This window comes from Cyprinus carpio, chromosome A23 (genome assembly GCF_018340385.1).
Source record: "Cyprinus carpio isolate SPL01 chromosome A23, ASM1834038v1, whole genome shotgun sequence".
Taxonomy (NCBI): Eukaryota; Metazoa; Chordata; class Actinopteri; order Cypriniformes; family Cyprinidae; genus Cyprinus; species Cyprinus carpio.
The window spans coordinates 13,299,293-13,316,093 of NC_056594.1; the positions used below are offsets into that span (position 1 = coordinate 13,299,293).

A 16,801-nucleotide genomic window follows, 5' to 3' on the forward strand; every position below is an offset into this window, starting at 1 on the left:
TATGAACATTCTTCTTTCTAGTTGAATGATTAAACTACCACTAAATATCTCAATTGATAGCTCCGATGTTGACTGAACCTGGTTTATTGGTAGCTTTGTGATACAGAAAGCAGCTATGCATGTTTAATTTTGCAATATGACATGTATCTGCTGATGATGGAGCAACTGGTCTTGCAAAATCAAATTTTACATTAGACTCTTATCAAACTGAATCAATGCTCAAGTCTGCGATGACTAACTAAAAACAAACAAAAGGAAAATATTTGCCAGTTAAGAACCCAAGTGTTATGTTTTTTGACCATGGAGCTTTTATTTTGAGACCACCTACAGATCTCAGTGATATACACAATTGCAAGAGGTGGATTTATATATCAACTTTGTTGCATTTTAGCATTTGCACTGTCAAAGTAGTGGTTCAAAACCATTATTACAAATAACAGCTAATTGCTACAATAAAACAGTATGATACATATTTGAAAGTGCAAGCTAAAAAAACAGTTAAGCAGTCAAATTCAATGCGCACACACACACACAAAACACTTGATTGAAATTTTGCAAAAACAAATTAAATAAATTACAGCATTTTAAAGCAAACCTTTACAAATGAATATATATATCACAGAAAATAACAGTTTCTTTTTCTTCATTACATCCAAGTCTGTAATCAATAGCAAAGCGTTTGTAATGTAATTATGTGTAGAGCAGAATTTGAATAGGCTCAAGAGCTAGACAATACTGAACAAAAACCCTAGGAGAATGAAAAGGCACTTTAAGTAGCAGGATTAGACAAAACTTCCCATTTAATATCTGCACTGCAAATCACATTCTGCTGAATATTTACTGGAAGTTTAATATACACATCCTGTTTTATCCAAAGTAATAGGCAAAATTAAAACAAAGCTTTAAGCACTGTACAACATTTGGTTTTGTTCAAACATTGTGACTTATGACTTATCAAACATTAATCTTTTAAATCGAATTTGATCAGACATTCTCCATAAATATTCATGCTATATTTAGGTCTCAACCAAACCAGTGAGGTATGAGACAGTGCACTTCTTTTGGTGTGAATCTTCAGACATTCTCAGGAAGAGGAACAGCAACATCATTAACAGAAGATTGAACACTATCATCAGTGTTGAAAATTAAGTTAGAAATCACAATTAAACACTTTATAAAAGTGAAATCAACCTGACTTATGTGTAGACAGATCTGTTTCAGAGCAAAGAATGGGGTGAAGTCAGCGACTGCTAGAAAGGAGTTTGTTCAATTTAAGCAGAACTTTTCAAAGCAACAGTGGTTCTGATTATGGAGGAATTTGCTGCGGGAAATTAGTCAGCCTCTTTTTAATTCTGGGAAGTGCTTATTTAAATGATATATATTTGCAAGATGCTTCACAGATTTTCTCCATGGCAACTTTATGAAAACCTGTAATTAGAAGTGCAAATAGTCATTCACAAAAAATAGAATGCATGCTGTTATTTAAAAACTAAGAATGAATTGTATAAATGTTAAAAAATTATACTATATACTACATTTTTTTAAGGTATGAAAACTGGCAGGTCCCAATAACAGCAGGCTCAGGTAAAAAGAAAGAACAATTTAAGTGTCTAGAAAACACTCAGGGCTGTTGATGCATAAATGAGAGAGTGTACATATGTATGTATAGATTTGAACTCAAAATGTCCTTCACAATCCTAAACTCAATACTTATATTTTGGGAATGAAGGGTTTCTGACATTAGAAATCGAACTGGCCACATTTAATTTATGTCAGTGATGCTTGTACGATGTTCAGAAACTCTGCCTGTCTGCTCATGGTGAGGTAAGGAGGAAGTAAGAGAAGCCTGTGTCTTAGAGAAAGTTGCAGAGATTCATAGTTCCCATTGTCCTTACCACGTATGTGAGGGTGTCATAATCGATCTTCTTGATTATCAGTTGCCACCTTGTCAGAATACAAGTGTTTTGAGCTGCAATCCAAAAATCCAAGTGATGGTCAGCATGTGCATGACTAAATAACTGGGTATATTTAACCTCAATCCAGCACACATGTATAAGACCTCATCCCATAGCTAAACACAGAGCCCCAGCATTAATGGTTGCAGAAGTGTAGAATTTTCCATGGGAACTTCTTTCCTGAGAATTTTTATGCACAATGAAGCATTTTGTGGTTTGATACATTATATATATCAATGCAAAATACACCTGCTCAAAAAAGTGACTTGTCTACTTTTTCAGCATTCTCTGCTGAAAAAAGCAAGATGAATCTCAACATAATATACAGTATTTTGATTTGAAGCAAAAAGCAGAATAAAAATGGGCAGTTAAATGCTCAAGAGAGAATGAACTGCTTGTGGAGCATTATGAATGACATATATATATATAAAAAAATGATACAACTAATAAAAAAAAAAAAAAAGGATTACGGCTTGAGAGGGGTAACTGGGATACTGACTCAATGTCATTTGCAGTGATTCATGGGAGCAGAGATTTCTTTGAAAGACAGCGTTCTCTGCAGGATTATGGGTATTCTAGTTCTACACCAAGGAAAAGTCACCACCTTTTCAAAATACTCATGCTTTGAGCTGCAATCCAACAGTCAGCATGTGCATGACTAAACGGTTGGTATACTAAACCTTCACCTCAAAGGAATCTTCATTTCCCATGGAAAATGTGTGGAAATCTTACCCAAACCTTCCTTCTGTTTTGCAACCACTAAATGCAAAGTATTCATTTACATTTAATCATTTAGCAGACGCTTTTATCCAAAGTGACTTACAAATGAGAACAGTAGAAACAATCAGATCAACGAGAGAACAACAACGGTATACAAGTGCTATGACAAGTCTCAGTTAGTCTAGTACAGAACACGTAGCCAGGTTTTTTTTTTTTTTTTTTTTTTTTTGAATATGATAGAAAAAGAAAAAGGTAAGTACTAGTATTAGTTGGTTAAGTGCAGGCGAAAAAGATGAGTCTTTAGATGTTTTTTGAAAATGAGTTTTTACCCAATATAAGTGTACAAGAACAACAGTCTAGAAATCACATAAGGAGCAACTGAGACAGTGCAGATAACTTACCGTTTCCTTTTGACAATCAGACATATAATCACACCTATTAAACAAAGGAATTGTGTTACAAAAAAATAACCTTGATTGTAATAAAAAGGATCAAATTCTTATTTTAAGAACATCAGAATTCCACATAACTAATATATTTAAGTTATATTTAATAACAAAAATAATTTTCTTGAACATTTCACAAATAAAAACAACACTGATAATTTGTGACAGTGTATATATTTAGCACATTTCTCACAAACCAGTAGATTCAGTTATGATTTAAATAGATTTCTTTAGGCTTGCTTTTATTTATAATAAATGTTGTTAATAATAAATTATACTACAATACATATTAAGTTTACTTTAAATTTAACAGTATTCAGAACAGAATTGCAAAATATAAAAGTTTAAATGATTTGTTGTGGAGTGACGAGAACTAAAAAAAAAAAAAAAAATTTTATATGTTAACTTTTCTTTTTCTCCTCTCTCTGTCTCTCTCTCAACAATGCAATTTTGGCCTGGTGTGACAATCAGGTAAGACTTATTTTACAGAATTTGAAGTCATTATCTTTTTTTTTAAAAAAACTGTTTATTTTCATATTTTCTTCTTACTCATATACAGAAAAAAGAACTTGTAAAAAATTAAAAAAAAAAACCTTCAATCCATATTAATACATGTTATTGCTTGCCAATCACATCCAAAATAATCTTTAAGGGGAAACCAATCATTTACAAAAGCATCCAGAGTTCCATCCAGTACATTATGCTGTCTTTCATATGGTAACAGTGCCAGAGTTTTTCACGCCAAAGAGTTACAGTAGGAAGGTGTTCTTTAATCCAAACGAAAGGCGACCAGCATAAAGCATTATAGACGTTGTTTTTGTTTCCGGTACACAATTGTTTACACCAAGGATACACAATCTGGGATCCAGTGGTACTTTAATCCCAAAAGATCTTTCAATTTCCTGAACAACCGAAGACCAGAATGATGCAATTAAAGGACAGGTCCATATTAAATGGAAATAAGTTCCAGTTTCCCTTTTACACTTCAAACAAAATTTTGTACAAGTGTCATATTTACTTAGAGTTAAAGGAGTCACATGCAGCTTGAAGTCATTATCAAAAAGGAAAAATTAAAACATTTTCTGTTTCTTTGCATTTTGTTCATTATAAAAATTAGCTGACTTATTTTTTTTTTTTTTTTTAAATATAATAACTTGCCCCCCTGGAACCCAAACTCAGCCATTTTTAATGCATAACACTGCTACAACTTAACAAAAGATTTGGTGAGTGTATTGCATAAAAAGAAGGTATAGGACATGTAGACTGACTTACCCACAGCAATCAAAACAATCACAACAATCAGTGCAACAACCCATGGTGCTGCAAAAAAAATAAAAAATAAAAGACAAAATGTTAAAATCACTTTTTAACACTTGCAACAAAATTAAACAGAACCCACAAGTAAATATTCATTTAAAACAATCTACAATGCCCAACTAGAAATATGAAATGACCAGCAGAATGCTCAGAAACCAGCCTATTATAGGATACTCTGAATCTCTGGGCTGTCAGAGAGTTTATTCTTAGAGTTAACAGATGTTAATGTAAAGTTAATGTTTTATTGGCAATGATACAGAGAGTACTGACAAGAGCTCATTTATCATTTTAGCAGAGGTGGGGGTGGGCGCTATAACGGTATGAAAGTGACTACCGGTTATGTTGTTCCCTGTTCACTGTATAATCATGTGACTACTTGCCTGATAAGTAAATAATTGAGCGTGAAATATTAATTTTACATTTTAATTAACTCAATATAACTCTGCTTGAGTGCTCTGTTATCAGTTGTAGCAGTTGTGGTTGTATCAATAACAGACCACTAGATGGCGCGATTGAAGAATCAGAGTTGTATTGCAGGGAGTCATGTAGAAATATAAATGAATGATGCATAGTGCTGCTCTAAGAGTCAATACCAGATGCAAGTGGCGGGATTTGACAAAAGCAAATAGAACCCAGTGGTGCTCTCTGCTATGAATGCGGTGCAACAAATCCATGACAGTAAACTGATGCCTCGTTCTATTACTGAAGAACTCCAGCACTTTGACAAAGAACAATTTCAAATATTCATAACTAAGAGAATCTTGAAAAAAAAATAGTTTCCGCAAAAATATTAAGCAGCACAAATGTTTTCAACATTGATAATTAGAAATGGTTACTGAGCAGCAAATCAGCATATTAGAACGATTTCTAAAGGATCATGTGACACTGAAAACTGGAGTAGTGATGCTGAAATTTTTTTCAGCTTTGATAACAGGAATACCGTTACTGCCTATATGTTGAAACATTTAAAATAGATAATTTAAATTGTCAATATTTCACAATATTACAGTGTTTACTGTATTTTTAATAAATAAATGTTGCCTTGGTGAGCATTAGAGACTTTCCAAAAAAAAGAAGGGGGGTGGGGGGCCTTGAAAATATTTTTCTCTACAAAAGGGAGGCCCGGCAGAAGAAGTTTGGGAATCACTGGCCAACTCAAACACACAATATTTAATTTAATTATATTTCATTTAATTAATACAGGCCTACCTCATGTTGCACGTTTGCACTTTTTAAGAAAAACAATGCCACAATAATAAAAAAAAAGGTCTATGTCCAATTCCTCACTTTTTCTGGTTATATAAGATTAAAATATTTTGCCTGTAATTTTTCTCATATCGCAATATAATATTGATATCGCCTGGACAGTGTAAAATATTGTGATATGAATTTTAGCTCATATCACCCACCCATAGGTGGGGGAACATTTTTTATGATGAAATGATTCACTCACTCAAAACAAAAATAAAACAACCACCCCCCCGCAAACTGCAACTGTGTGCCTGAGGTTATTAATTTGCATGAAATGCATCCAATCCATACAACCTTTCCTTTACAGCCTTTTGTTAATCTTAGCAAACATTAGAAACTATGAAATATTAGGGGTGTGACGAGACACTTATCCCACGAGACAGGAGACTAGGTTGATGAGAACGAGATGAGACACGAGACTTGGTTCACAAGAACGAGACGAGACACTAAACTGGGTTCACGAGAACGAGATACGAGACACTAAACTGGGTTCACGAGAACGAGATACGAGACTGGGTTCACGAGAACGAGATACGAGACTGGGTTCACGAGAACGAGATACAAAACAGACTTCACTCATGAGAACAAGGTTCACGAGAATGAGACGAGAGGAGACTGGGTTCATGAGAACGAGAAGACATGAGACTGATGACACACAAGACTGAGACTGGGTTCACGAGAATGAGACGAGACACGAGACTGGGTTCACGAGAACGAGACGAGACATGAGACTGGGTTCATGAGAACAAGAAGAGACACAAGACTGGGTTCACGAGAATGAGACGAGACACGAGACTGGGTTCACGAGAACGAGAAAAGATTTTTAGACCTTTTTTTTTTAAAAGAAATCCTCGATGAAATATATAGGGAAAAACAGTTTAAAAAAGTATTTCACTTAAGTAATTCACAGGTCTGGCAGAGTATGGAAAAATATTTAGACTATTTGCCCTATTCAGTGTTCTAATATATAAAATTAAGAATTTCTACAAATAAATTTATCATACAAGTAGGAAGATTTCATGAAAAACATTTAGTGAATGAATTAATTCAAGGCTAACATTTTATTATGCAGAACTATTTAAACAAGTCTTTTTTGAACTTCACTAAACAAATGTGCATGTGCCACGCAAGCCAGCAAAAGTTAAGGAAGCAAACATGAAGGCCTAGTAGAAAATGTATCTGTATTTAAGTTGATTATTAGCCTATACTCTTAACAGAGAGCTGGTTTGTTTTTTGAGAGACGGAGACGTGCAGAGACGGCAACGCAGCTGTTTGATTGGCAATCGCGCTGTGCTTATTCATTCGTGTATCATATTGTAGCCTATAAAGTTTAAATCATTGCCTTTTATATATACACAAATAGTAGAACATGTATGATGTAATATTTTAGGTAATATTAGGCCTGCTCTTGCCAAGCTCTGATTTCTGAGAGATGCGTGGCAACAGCAATGCGGTGTATGATTTGCGCTCTTTTAATTCACGTTCATTCACTTCACACACTCACTGAGTGAATTTAGAGGTCTGTGTAAAATATTGCGCTGATCCCCTGGGTCACCTGTGAATCTAGCAAACACCAGACTGTGCTGCAGCCTCAGCCGAATATTCAGGCAGAATTATTCATTATCCGCTATTCGTTTTTGAAGCCATTATCCGTGCCTTTTAAGGTATTCGGCTTCGGGTACACTCCTAATATATATATGTATGTATGTATGTATATATATATATATATATATATATTATATATATATATAATGTAATGTAATGTAATGTAATCTACTAGTGGTTCTGACAAAATGTTCATTGCTTAAGTCTTTTTAAAAATATATATTAATTTGAACAAAATAAAAAAAAAATACAAATCCATGAAGAAGTCAGTGTCTCAATACATAAAGACCTGTTTCACAATTGTAATCTCCTGAATCAGTGATTTAATGACATACTATGTAATTTGACAGACTATGTAATTTAAGTATGTGTGGTTTCAGCTGTTCATACTTTTTCTTTTTTGTAAAATCAGAATAAAATATAGTATGTTATGGGAATGTTACGGGCAAATCATGATTTGGTCGTGAAAACATTTGAACACAGACTTCACGCACAAATCTGGCCTATATATGGTTAGTGAATGTGCTGTGAAAAGTGCAATACAAATTAATTGAGTTATACCAACTACCTTTGCAACTAGGGTATTATATCAGATTATTTCTACATATATTAGCACGTTAATGAATTTAGAGCATACACATAGCCACTTTAATTCCCAAAATATTTGAATTTTTTTTTTTTTTTTGGATGGATTTTTAAAAATCACATCCCTGAATCAAAAATGTATTCTATTCGTGTGGTGGCTTAAAATGTCCAGCCCTAAATTGTAGGCCATCATTTTCTTTCAATTGTTAATAAATATCTGAACATCACTACAGAAAGTTTCTGAGCTTTCTCCTTTTGGATCTTAATGTTAACTCTTTAAAGCAGGGCCATTATGAGAATATTAATGTGTATCTAATATTTTTATAGCAAAATATAGATTCATAAAACAATACCAGTTCTTTCAGAAGGCTTGGGTGTTGTGGAAGTCACAGGAGTTGTGGTAGTTGTAGGAGGTGTAGGTAGGGCTGAAAATCAACATATGCATTGGGTTAGGAAACTACAGAAATGTGAGTACAAGAAGTCCATATAATCCCAGAAATAGTCACACTCTTTAAGGGGTCATGAACTGCCTTTTTTATTATTTTGTACCATTCTTTGAGGTCCACTTATTATGTTATCAAGATTTTTTACATCAAAAAACATAATTTAGCAGTAATAGGCTATTTTCTGTCCTGTTTTGATCCCCTGCATCAGAACGCTCTGTTTGAATAGACGTGACGGATTGTAGACTTGGAAGTAAACGCTAACTGCTATGATTGGCTAACGGTTGTGTATGTTTGACAGCCTACATCCTTCATAGATGGATGGTGCTGTGATTTAGGTTAAAAACGCATAAATACTCAGTCAGTACACATCAAACGATCTGTAATAATGCAATAGTGATCATGTAATAAAAACAGTTACTCACACTTGTGTGGTGCAACATTACTGTAAGATCCAATTTAGTCGGCTCAACATGGTCTTTTAATTTCTGTCTTTCTGAAAATCCTGTGTTAAATTGTGCTTTGTTTGCAAACAAATCCGCAATAAAATGACAGACTGTGTTTTTCCACAACTTGGCACCTTACAACGTCTTGTCTTCAGAGCATCTTTATCATTTGGTTTCTGCATAGACCTGTGTTTGCCTCTCTTATTTACAGTACATGCACGAATCAGTTGGCCGAGCTAAACAGGCAGTGATGTAAAAGAAGGCATTGATGATCTTCTGCGGAGGCGGGGTTTAGCAACACTACTACATCATGAAGTGGCAGAATCCACAACCTGTTGATTTGGCAGATTTTCTTTAATATAAGCTGTTTTTGGACTAATGAGAAAATTTTTGAGTTCTGAAACTTACAGGATATTTTTATAGTACAATTACCTCTAATATGGTCAACAGATCAAGGGAATTTTGATTTTTCAGTTTATGACCCCTTTAAGCAAAACAAGAATTTTTCTGCAGAAGAATTGACATTTATGTAAACTGATAAAATAATGGGCAATTTAAAAAAGCCAAAAAGGTATCAAGTTGTCAGTACAGGTGCCGGTATCACAAAATGCTACAGAGTGTTATTTATTCTTAGAATTAGTAGATGTTAATGTAGAGTTAGTGTTTTACTGGCAATAGCCAGGTTTCCATCAAAATTTTTACCAATATAGCTAATGGAAATGCCATTTATCGATACAATTTCTCATGTGTCGACAATCTTTTTCTGTTTAACTTTAGCGCATAAATTCTATATCTATACTTCAAATGTCACAAAAATTAGTTTGGAAAAAACTTTTTGTTGAGAAAAGGGGCTTTAATGCAAATAAATGAGACAATACCAGTCCTTTTAGGAGGCTTGGGTGTTGTGGGAGTCGCAGGAGTTGTGGTAGTTGTGGTAGTCGTGGTAGTTGTAGGTAGGACTGAGAATCAACATATGCACTGGGTTAGGAAACTACAGAAATGTGAGTACAAAAAGTCTATATAATCCCAGAAATAATAACACTCTTACAGGGGTCATAGTGTCCTTTTATTACTTTGTACTTGTACTATTCTCTGTGGTCCCCTTATAATATTACCAAGATCTTTACATCAAAGAACACCATAATTTAGCAGTAATAATATATTTTCCGTCCTGTTTTGACCTCCCTCATCGGCACGCTGTGTTTGAATAGACGTGGCAGATTGTAGACTCGGAAGTAAACACCGACTGCTATGATTGGCTAACAGTTGTGTATGTTTGTCAGCCTACGTCCTTCATAGATGGACGGTGCTGTGATTTAGGTTAAAAATGCATAAATACTCAGTCAGTACACATCAAACAATCTGTAATAACAATGCAATAGTGATCACGTAATAAAAACAGTTACTCACACTTGTGTGGTGCAACATTACTGTTGAATCCAATATAGTCGCACAGCATCGTTTTTTTATTTCAGCTTTTCTGAAAATCTGGCTTCGAATTGTGCGTTGTTTGTAAACGACTTCGCAGAGAATACTATTTTACTAAATACTATTTAAATACTACTGAATATTATTTTAGTTATTATACTATTATTACTTATTTCCATCTTCTGAACTACTAATGTGATGGTTAGCTAGACTCACTATAGCTCACTAAGACTTCCTCAACAAACAACACAGTAAGTACAGTATATGACAACTTTCATTCTGGGTGAACTGTTACTTTACAAAAATGAGTCATACATTAATAAAATAAATAATTTCAGCCTTACCAATGCATTGTGGTGGTTCAGGGCTCCATCCATTTGCTTTACACACAATATAACCATCTCCTTCCAGTCTATAGCCATCTCCACATTGGTATTCAATAAAGTTACCCAGTTTGTAGGGGGGTGATTTTCCACCGATTCTTTTTGCATTAGGAATTATAGGTGTTGGACACCCATCTGTGAAAAAAAGGAAAGAAAAAAAGTTTATGTAAAGAAACAATATTGATCATTAAATATTTTATTCATTAACAGGAAGAAACTCACAAGATTTTTTTTCTTCATCTCATGACTGGCATTTTAACCATAACTTACCAAAACATTTTGGAGGATCTGGTTTAAAGGTTCCATCCTCAGAACAATGAAGTGTTGACGCTCCTATAAGATTAATTCCTTTGTTACATCTATAGGAGACTGCTTCTAAATAATTGTAACTTTCCAAAGGCTCATCTACAAGTTGCCCATTTTCTATGGCTGGAGGTGCTGAACATTTTACCGCTAAAGAGAAAAATATATCCAGGTGAATAGGTATTTATTTCCAGGACAAAAAATATATATATTTTAATACAAATCGGGAATGGTTTTGTGCGCTTCAATATTATATTTAATTCTAATGTAAGAACTAACATACATTCACAGAGAGGATCTCGGCCATCCCATCCCTGATCTCGGCATGTTCTTGTTGTTTCCTTACCCGCTAACATGTATCTGAAAGCAATGATTCTCCTCTTACCAAATAGTCAACAAACACAGCAAACAATCTAAATTACACGTGTTTTAAAACAGACTTAAAACAGCATATATATATATAAAATGAACTTAATAGTTTCACTTACCCTTTGTCACAAACTGGTTTAGCCGTGTCGCCAAATAAATTCCCAGTCATGTCATATCTCCCATGAGAAAAATCTGCAAGACTTCCACAGGATTTTCCTGTAATGTATTAAAGATATTGACTGATTTAGAGTTGGTGCTCTTTAAATACTGTCAAAAATTATGAATAATAATCTTTAGTGTTGCTTTATTAAATGATACAGGGATTTATTCCTGCCATCAGTGGCAAAACCACTATGAGCTATTTGATGACTTCTTGACCTATACCATACATCCTTTCACATATCTAAATTAGACCTTTCAAAATACAACGTTCAAAGGCATTTTAAAGGGCTTTACAAATGTATGTAACTTAATATTTAATGACAGTACATACTTGTGCAACTGAGTTCCAGACTTGTCCACTGGTTTCCCTCACAGGTAACTGATCTAGAAGCTTTTGAGTCAACTGGCTTGTGTCCAATCACACACTCAAATGTTACAGTGGACCCATTTGTGAAATTTTGAGTCGAGAGATGGTTTGATAAAACAACATTTCTTGATGCAAAAGAAGGCTGTGTACATTCCGCTGTGGAAATAAACAACATATGTTACTGTAATCTGACACAGTACTATTTTGATCATCATTATTAGTACAACTTCATTCTATTCTTATATTTGTAAAAAGAAAAAAAAAAGTAAATTAGTATGATTTACTCACTCGAGTAAGACGTGCAGTTGAAATTAAATTACAATGCTTGAATGGGATCAGGGTCCGTGTAACGCTTCACAATTCAATTTTCAGATCATATGGTGCAAATGCAAAATACAATATGAAAGCAAATTGCGCTAAATTGCACGTTAAGTGTCAGAATATGAACGAAACGCTTAAAGTTTCAGATTAAGCGATTTTCTCCCATAGAAAACTATGCCATAGCCTACACACACATAACCACCGGAGATGTAAGCTAAAGATTTATTCATGAACATCAGCCTCAAAAATGTATTATAAATGTCTATATAATATTTGCATATAGGTTTTTTCAGCAGGCTACAACATTACAACGAATTTTGTAACTCGGCAGCAGCTGATGCCACTGCCACCTCCAAAGTCCCGCAAAGTCTGTGGCAGCAGGCAGCAACAACCGCAAATTACTGTATAATGTTTTTCAAATATAGCCTTTAATAGTTCAAACCCTGAGATATATGTAGACAGATTTTCACGGCTGGTGTTTATGAATAAAGCTTTAGCCTATGTTAATAATGTTTATTGAGTTTGGTCATTTAAAAACTGTTTTAATGCATTAAGCCACGTTAAACATTTTCCTTGGGAGGAAAACGCTTAATTATGCATAATTAAACAGGTTGCATTCTAATTCTGGACTCACCTGCTTGTCTGTACATGATATGCTTTATTAATAATGTGTTTACTGGTCCTTTAAAAATACAGTGTTAATGCATTAAGCCACATTACGCATTTTAAAGGCCCAGGTATACTTCCAACGAAGTTCGTTTACGCTCTTCGTTTGCTGAGTGACGGTATACTGTTTTCAAACATTCCAACCCCAAATTTGTCTCGGATGTTTCCCTGCGTCACTTTTTGCATAACTCCGGATCGTCGACACCAAGCTTCGTTGCAATTTCTTTCTAGGAATTAAATGCTTTCTCTGAATCTTTTAAGTATGTCCGAGAGCGATCGTACAGGTGCGGATATATCTGTGCCAGCTCAACTATTCGACACATTGTATTTATGTTGCTAGTGATAGGAGATGTTGTTCTCTTGCCTGACCTCCGGTGAATGAGATATGAACTGAAAAAAAAAAATAATAAATTGCACGTCAAAGAAAGTGGAGTTTCAGGACACACCCACCGATTGTGTAATCGCCACGGACCAATGGAAACTCAGAGGTGTTTATGAGCCAAAACGAACTCCCCCAGAAAGTTCGCTTTGGTCAGCTGTTTCGAACTGCTGAAACGAACTCAAAATGAACTTCGTTTCAGCCTTTGTTCGAAATGACGTCATATCAGTTCATTCTTCGTTTTCGTTTGAAGTATATTGGGGCCTTTAGAATGTCCCCCAGTGGTTGTGTGTGTATGGCAGATAGTTTTCTATGGGAGGAATCGTTTCACGTGAAACTTGCGCTTTGCATTCATATTCTGGGCTCTTCTGCTTGTGTGTAAATAGTAGGCTTTATAAGGTGTATGCTTTGCTTTTTAATCACTGTCTTAATACATTAAGCCTTATTAAGCGTTTTCAAATAATGGTTTTCAAAGGGAGGGAAACGCTTAACTTGAGACTTTGCATGTCGCCTTCATATTCCGGTCACATCTGCTTCCCAGTAGGCAAGGCAATATAGTTCGTAATATTAATAAGGTGTATACCGAATTTGGCCATACTTTTACACCATCTTGTTCCATTAAGCCTATGGGAGTATAACAGTTTAGCGTGTAGCGTTCATATTCTCATCTGCTTTCCTGCGCCTAACCTATACTTAATTTATACATTGTATTAATAAATAAATATACCGAGTTTGAGCTTTTTAATTTATACCACTGTCTTCATCCATTGAGCCACGTATTTTCTTAAGATTTTTAGTGGGGCACAAAACACTTAACGTGCAATTTAGTGCAATTTGCTTTCATATTCTGGGCTATTCTGCTTGTCTGTAAATAGTAGCCTATATGTTTATTATTAATAATGTGTGATATTAAGCCACTTTAAGAGTTGTGAAACAGTCTGCGGCCACACCGCAATGCTAATGGTACAGCCCACAGCGCAAATTGCAAGAAAAAAAAATGGAAAAATAGAAAATTGTTTAGATTTTATTTATTCAAATAATCATTTCTGAACTCACAATTTAGCAAAAGTAAAATTTAAAAGAAAAGAAAAAGTCAGTTGTCAAATGACAAAATGAATGTTTGGTTTCTTTTTTTCCATATGGTCTGAAAATTTAATTCTGAAGCGTTACACGGACAGGATCAGCTAATTAAAGTTAATAACAGTTTTTACTTTTCTTCATGTTTTTTTTCAAGGTTGCAAATGGAAGTCATGTGCATGTACTATGTTTACCAGTCAAGATTTTGGTCATTTCTGTGTACAGTAGCAGCAGGCGGTGACCCCTATCAGGATTATCAAGCATTAAGCTAAAACTTTTCTGTTTGCAAAGCATTATTAGTTTCTAGTATCAACATTATCCTACGAGGCTATACACAGTTTACACACAATTCTTAGAATAAAAATGTTATCCACCTTTGTCTGAGAGAATGTCTTACTGCGTTTTAAACATATGGGCAGTACTTCTGGTTTAGCCAAGTGTCACTCAAATACACTGAAACAAATGATTTCATATTTTAAGGGTGCACTACAAATAATCCTTATCTGTCAGATTTCTGTCATTCTTCATTTTTATCTATCACATGTAGATAGACCACATTTTACATATCTATGTTCATACCACAAGAATATTTTATTTTACTTTTCTGCTGTAACATTACGAAAAAGACACTGTGCTCATGGTCTGCTATCGTGATTTAACATCAACAATAACCCAAAAAAAAATAACCCGAAAATAATAAAAATCAACCACTGTGCTCATGGTCTGCTATCGTGATTTAATGAACAATATCCCGAAAATAATTCACTGGAATGTACTAAGAATCTCCCATTTTGTAAATACTTTTATGTGGCATTATTAGAGTTAACCATTAAACAAGTTTATTTTGGCAGTATCTGATTGTTTACACTTCTGTGGAAGTTACTCCCATAATTCACTGAACGCGTCAGAGGGTGTAGGGAAAAAATGGATATAGCCTACTCTTCATGCCCGTTTCCTGGAAAAAACTAAAACTTTAAGTGGCTTAATATGGGTTTGATTTTCTAGTGAGATCTGGCAACCCTGTTAATGTGTCATTAACATTTTTGCATGTTATTGCGGAAGACAAAGACACTGTGAATGTTTAATCCGTATATCTGATGAAGGTTAGTTTTCTACACTAGCATTTAGATTATCTTAATGCTAACACACGTACATCAAAAGCCACACAACTTTAAGTGTCGTAGTAATCGTAGTTAAAATTCTAGATAGATACTCACCTCGGACATGTCCAAAGAACATAAGATAAGCAAGGAGAGCAACACTGGTACACAGCACCTTACAGCCCATCTTGTTTATGTCGGTGAATGCCAGCTGCAAACAAGGCCAATGTTATTTGTTTGTTTTTTTCGCAACTAATAAATAAAAAGACATCTCAGCGTAAGGAAATGCGCTTTTAAAATGTGCACTTTTTTTAATAATTGAACGTCAACACATTCAGTACAACAACAACAAATATACGAGAGATTCGCATGAGAAAAGCATGTTAGCCGCTAGCATAACAATCGAGATGGGGTTTAAATTAACATGCCATATTATTAGACAACTTACACATGTTTTGAACGAATGCAAAATAATAGGCTTAGTTAATCAACCAAGCTTCATTTAATTGTCTTATAAGGCTAACGTTATTCGTTAGGCCAAAATAACGTGCTAACTGATACGCAGCGCACAGGAAGGGCGTAAAGGCCATTGGTTACTGCGCTTCATCTGTTTATTTAATAGTCGATAACAGAAACTCTAATCTAACTTGACACATGTAAAATACCATTGTGAATTAACAAATAATTTCAGATAAGATAAAATAATTTAGTCATTTTTTTTTTTTTGTGGATAATTTCTTTAAAAATGGCGAGGGCCTTGTGGTGGTAGATAGGCTAACGTTACTCTATACAAAGAGAAGCGAAAATTAAATCGGTGTTTTAAGCAACCTTACCTTCGGGTGTTCTTAGAAGATTTCTCGGTGTTCTGTGCTGGATTCAGATTGAGGGCGAGGCACATAAAGTTCAGTGCAACTACCAGGAACGGATGGGTGGAGATCAACACATGCTTCTCTTTCCGTCTGAGGAGGGCGTTAAGGTGCGTCATAGATTTTAGAGGGTGTTAATTTTCCCTTACCGATTCTGAAACGTAACTTTACAGCTTTAAGGTTTATTATGGTTTATGGAAGCGGATTTTGGCCACAGTGTTGTATAAAATATCAATCTGTAAATCATAATAAGGAGAAACTTAATTATGAATATTAATAACGTCATAATGACTTAACATCTAAAGCCCTATTGGCACGGGATTAGTATTATTTGGGGACCTTGTGTGATTTAGAAATTACCTCCCCACATCTGAATTTAATGTGGTGTATTCGCACGGGATAAGCGAAGTCTGTGATTTTACCAGTGTTGCCAATTTAGCGATGTTGTTGCTAGATTTACCAACTTTTCAGACTACCCTAGCAACTTTTTTTTTCAAAAGGCACCTAGCAACAAATTTTGCTATTTTTAAAAAGTTTTTGGCAACTTTTAGCAACTTTTGTAAATTGACTCAAATGATAAAAAGGCACATATTTTCATCTAAATCACACACA

At 34.6% G+C, this 16,801-nt stretch overlaps 1 protein-coding gene across 4 annotated transcripts; it reads right to left on the reverse strand.

The window, feature by feature from the left end:
* Positions 1–285: 285 nt before the first annotated feature.
* Positions 286–16,312, reverse strand: LOC109085386 (membrane cofactor protein-like). Of its 4 annotated transcripts, XM_042713803.1 has the most exons (13): positions 16,157–16,312; positions 15,441–15,534; positions 11,745–11,936; positions 11,371–11,467; positions 11,166–11,242; positions 10,850–11,032; positions 10,541–10,714; positions 9,647–9,727; positions 8,233–8,304; positions 4,394–4,441; positions 3,077–3,110; positions 1,896–1,969; positions 286–1,428 (listed from the first exon to the last, which is right to left on the reverse strand). In XM_042713803.1, the coding sequence occupies exons 2-12, from the start codon at positions 15,508–15,510 to the stop codon at positions 1,912–1,914; spliced, it is 1,086 nt and encodes a 361-aa protein (XP_042569737.1). In that variant the 5' UTR covers positions 15,511–15,534; positions 16,157–16,312; the 3' UTR covers positions 286–1,428; positions 1,896–1,911. The 4 variants fall into 4 exon arrangements, with proteins under 4 accessions (XP_042569737.1, XP_042569738.1, XP_042569739.1 ...); XM_042713804.1 differs by lacking the exon at positions 9,647–9,727; XM_042713805.1 differs by lacking the exons at positions 286–1,428; positions 1,896–1,969 and having other exon boundaries at positions 3,083–4,023.
* Between the last annotated feature and the right edge of the window lie 489 nt (positions 16,313–16,801).

Excerpts from the sequence above, each read along its gene's own strand:
- LOC109085386 (XM_042713803.1), bottom strand. The coding sequence starts at position 15,510 with ATGGGCTGTAAGGTGCTGTGTACCAGTGTTGCTCTCCTTGCTTATCTT. Across the intron at positions 11,468-11,744 it reads TCTGGAACTCAGTTGCACAA|GAAAATCCTGTGGAAGTCTT; the intron begins GTATGTACTGTC and ends AATACATTACAG. Across the intron at positions 8,305-9,646 it reads CAAGCCTCCTAAAAGGACTG|CCCTACCTACACCTCCTACA; the intron begins GTATTGTCTCAT and ends GTTGATTTTCAG.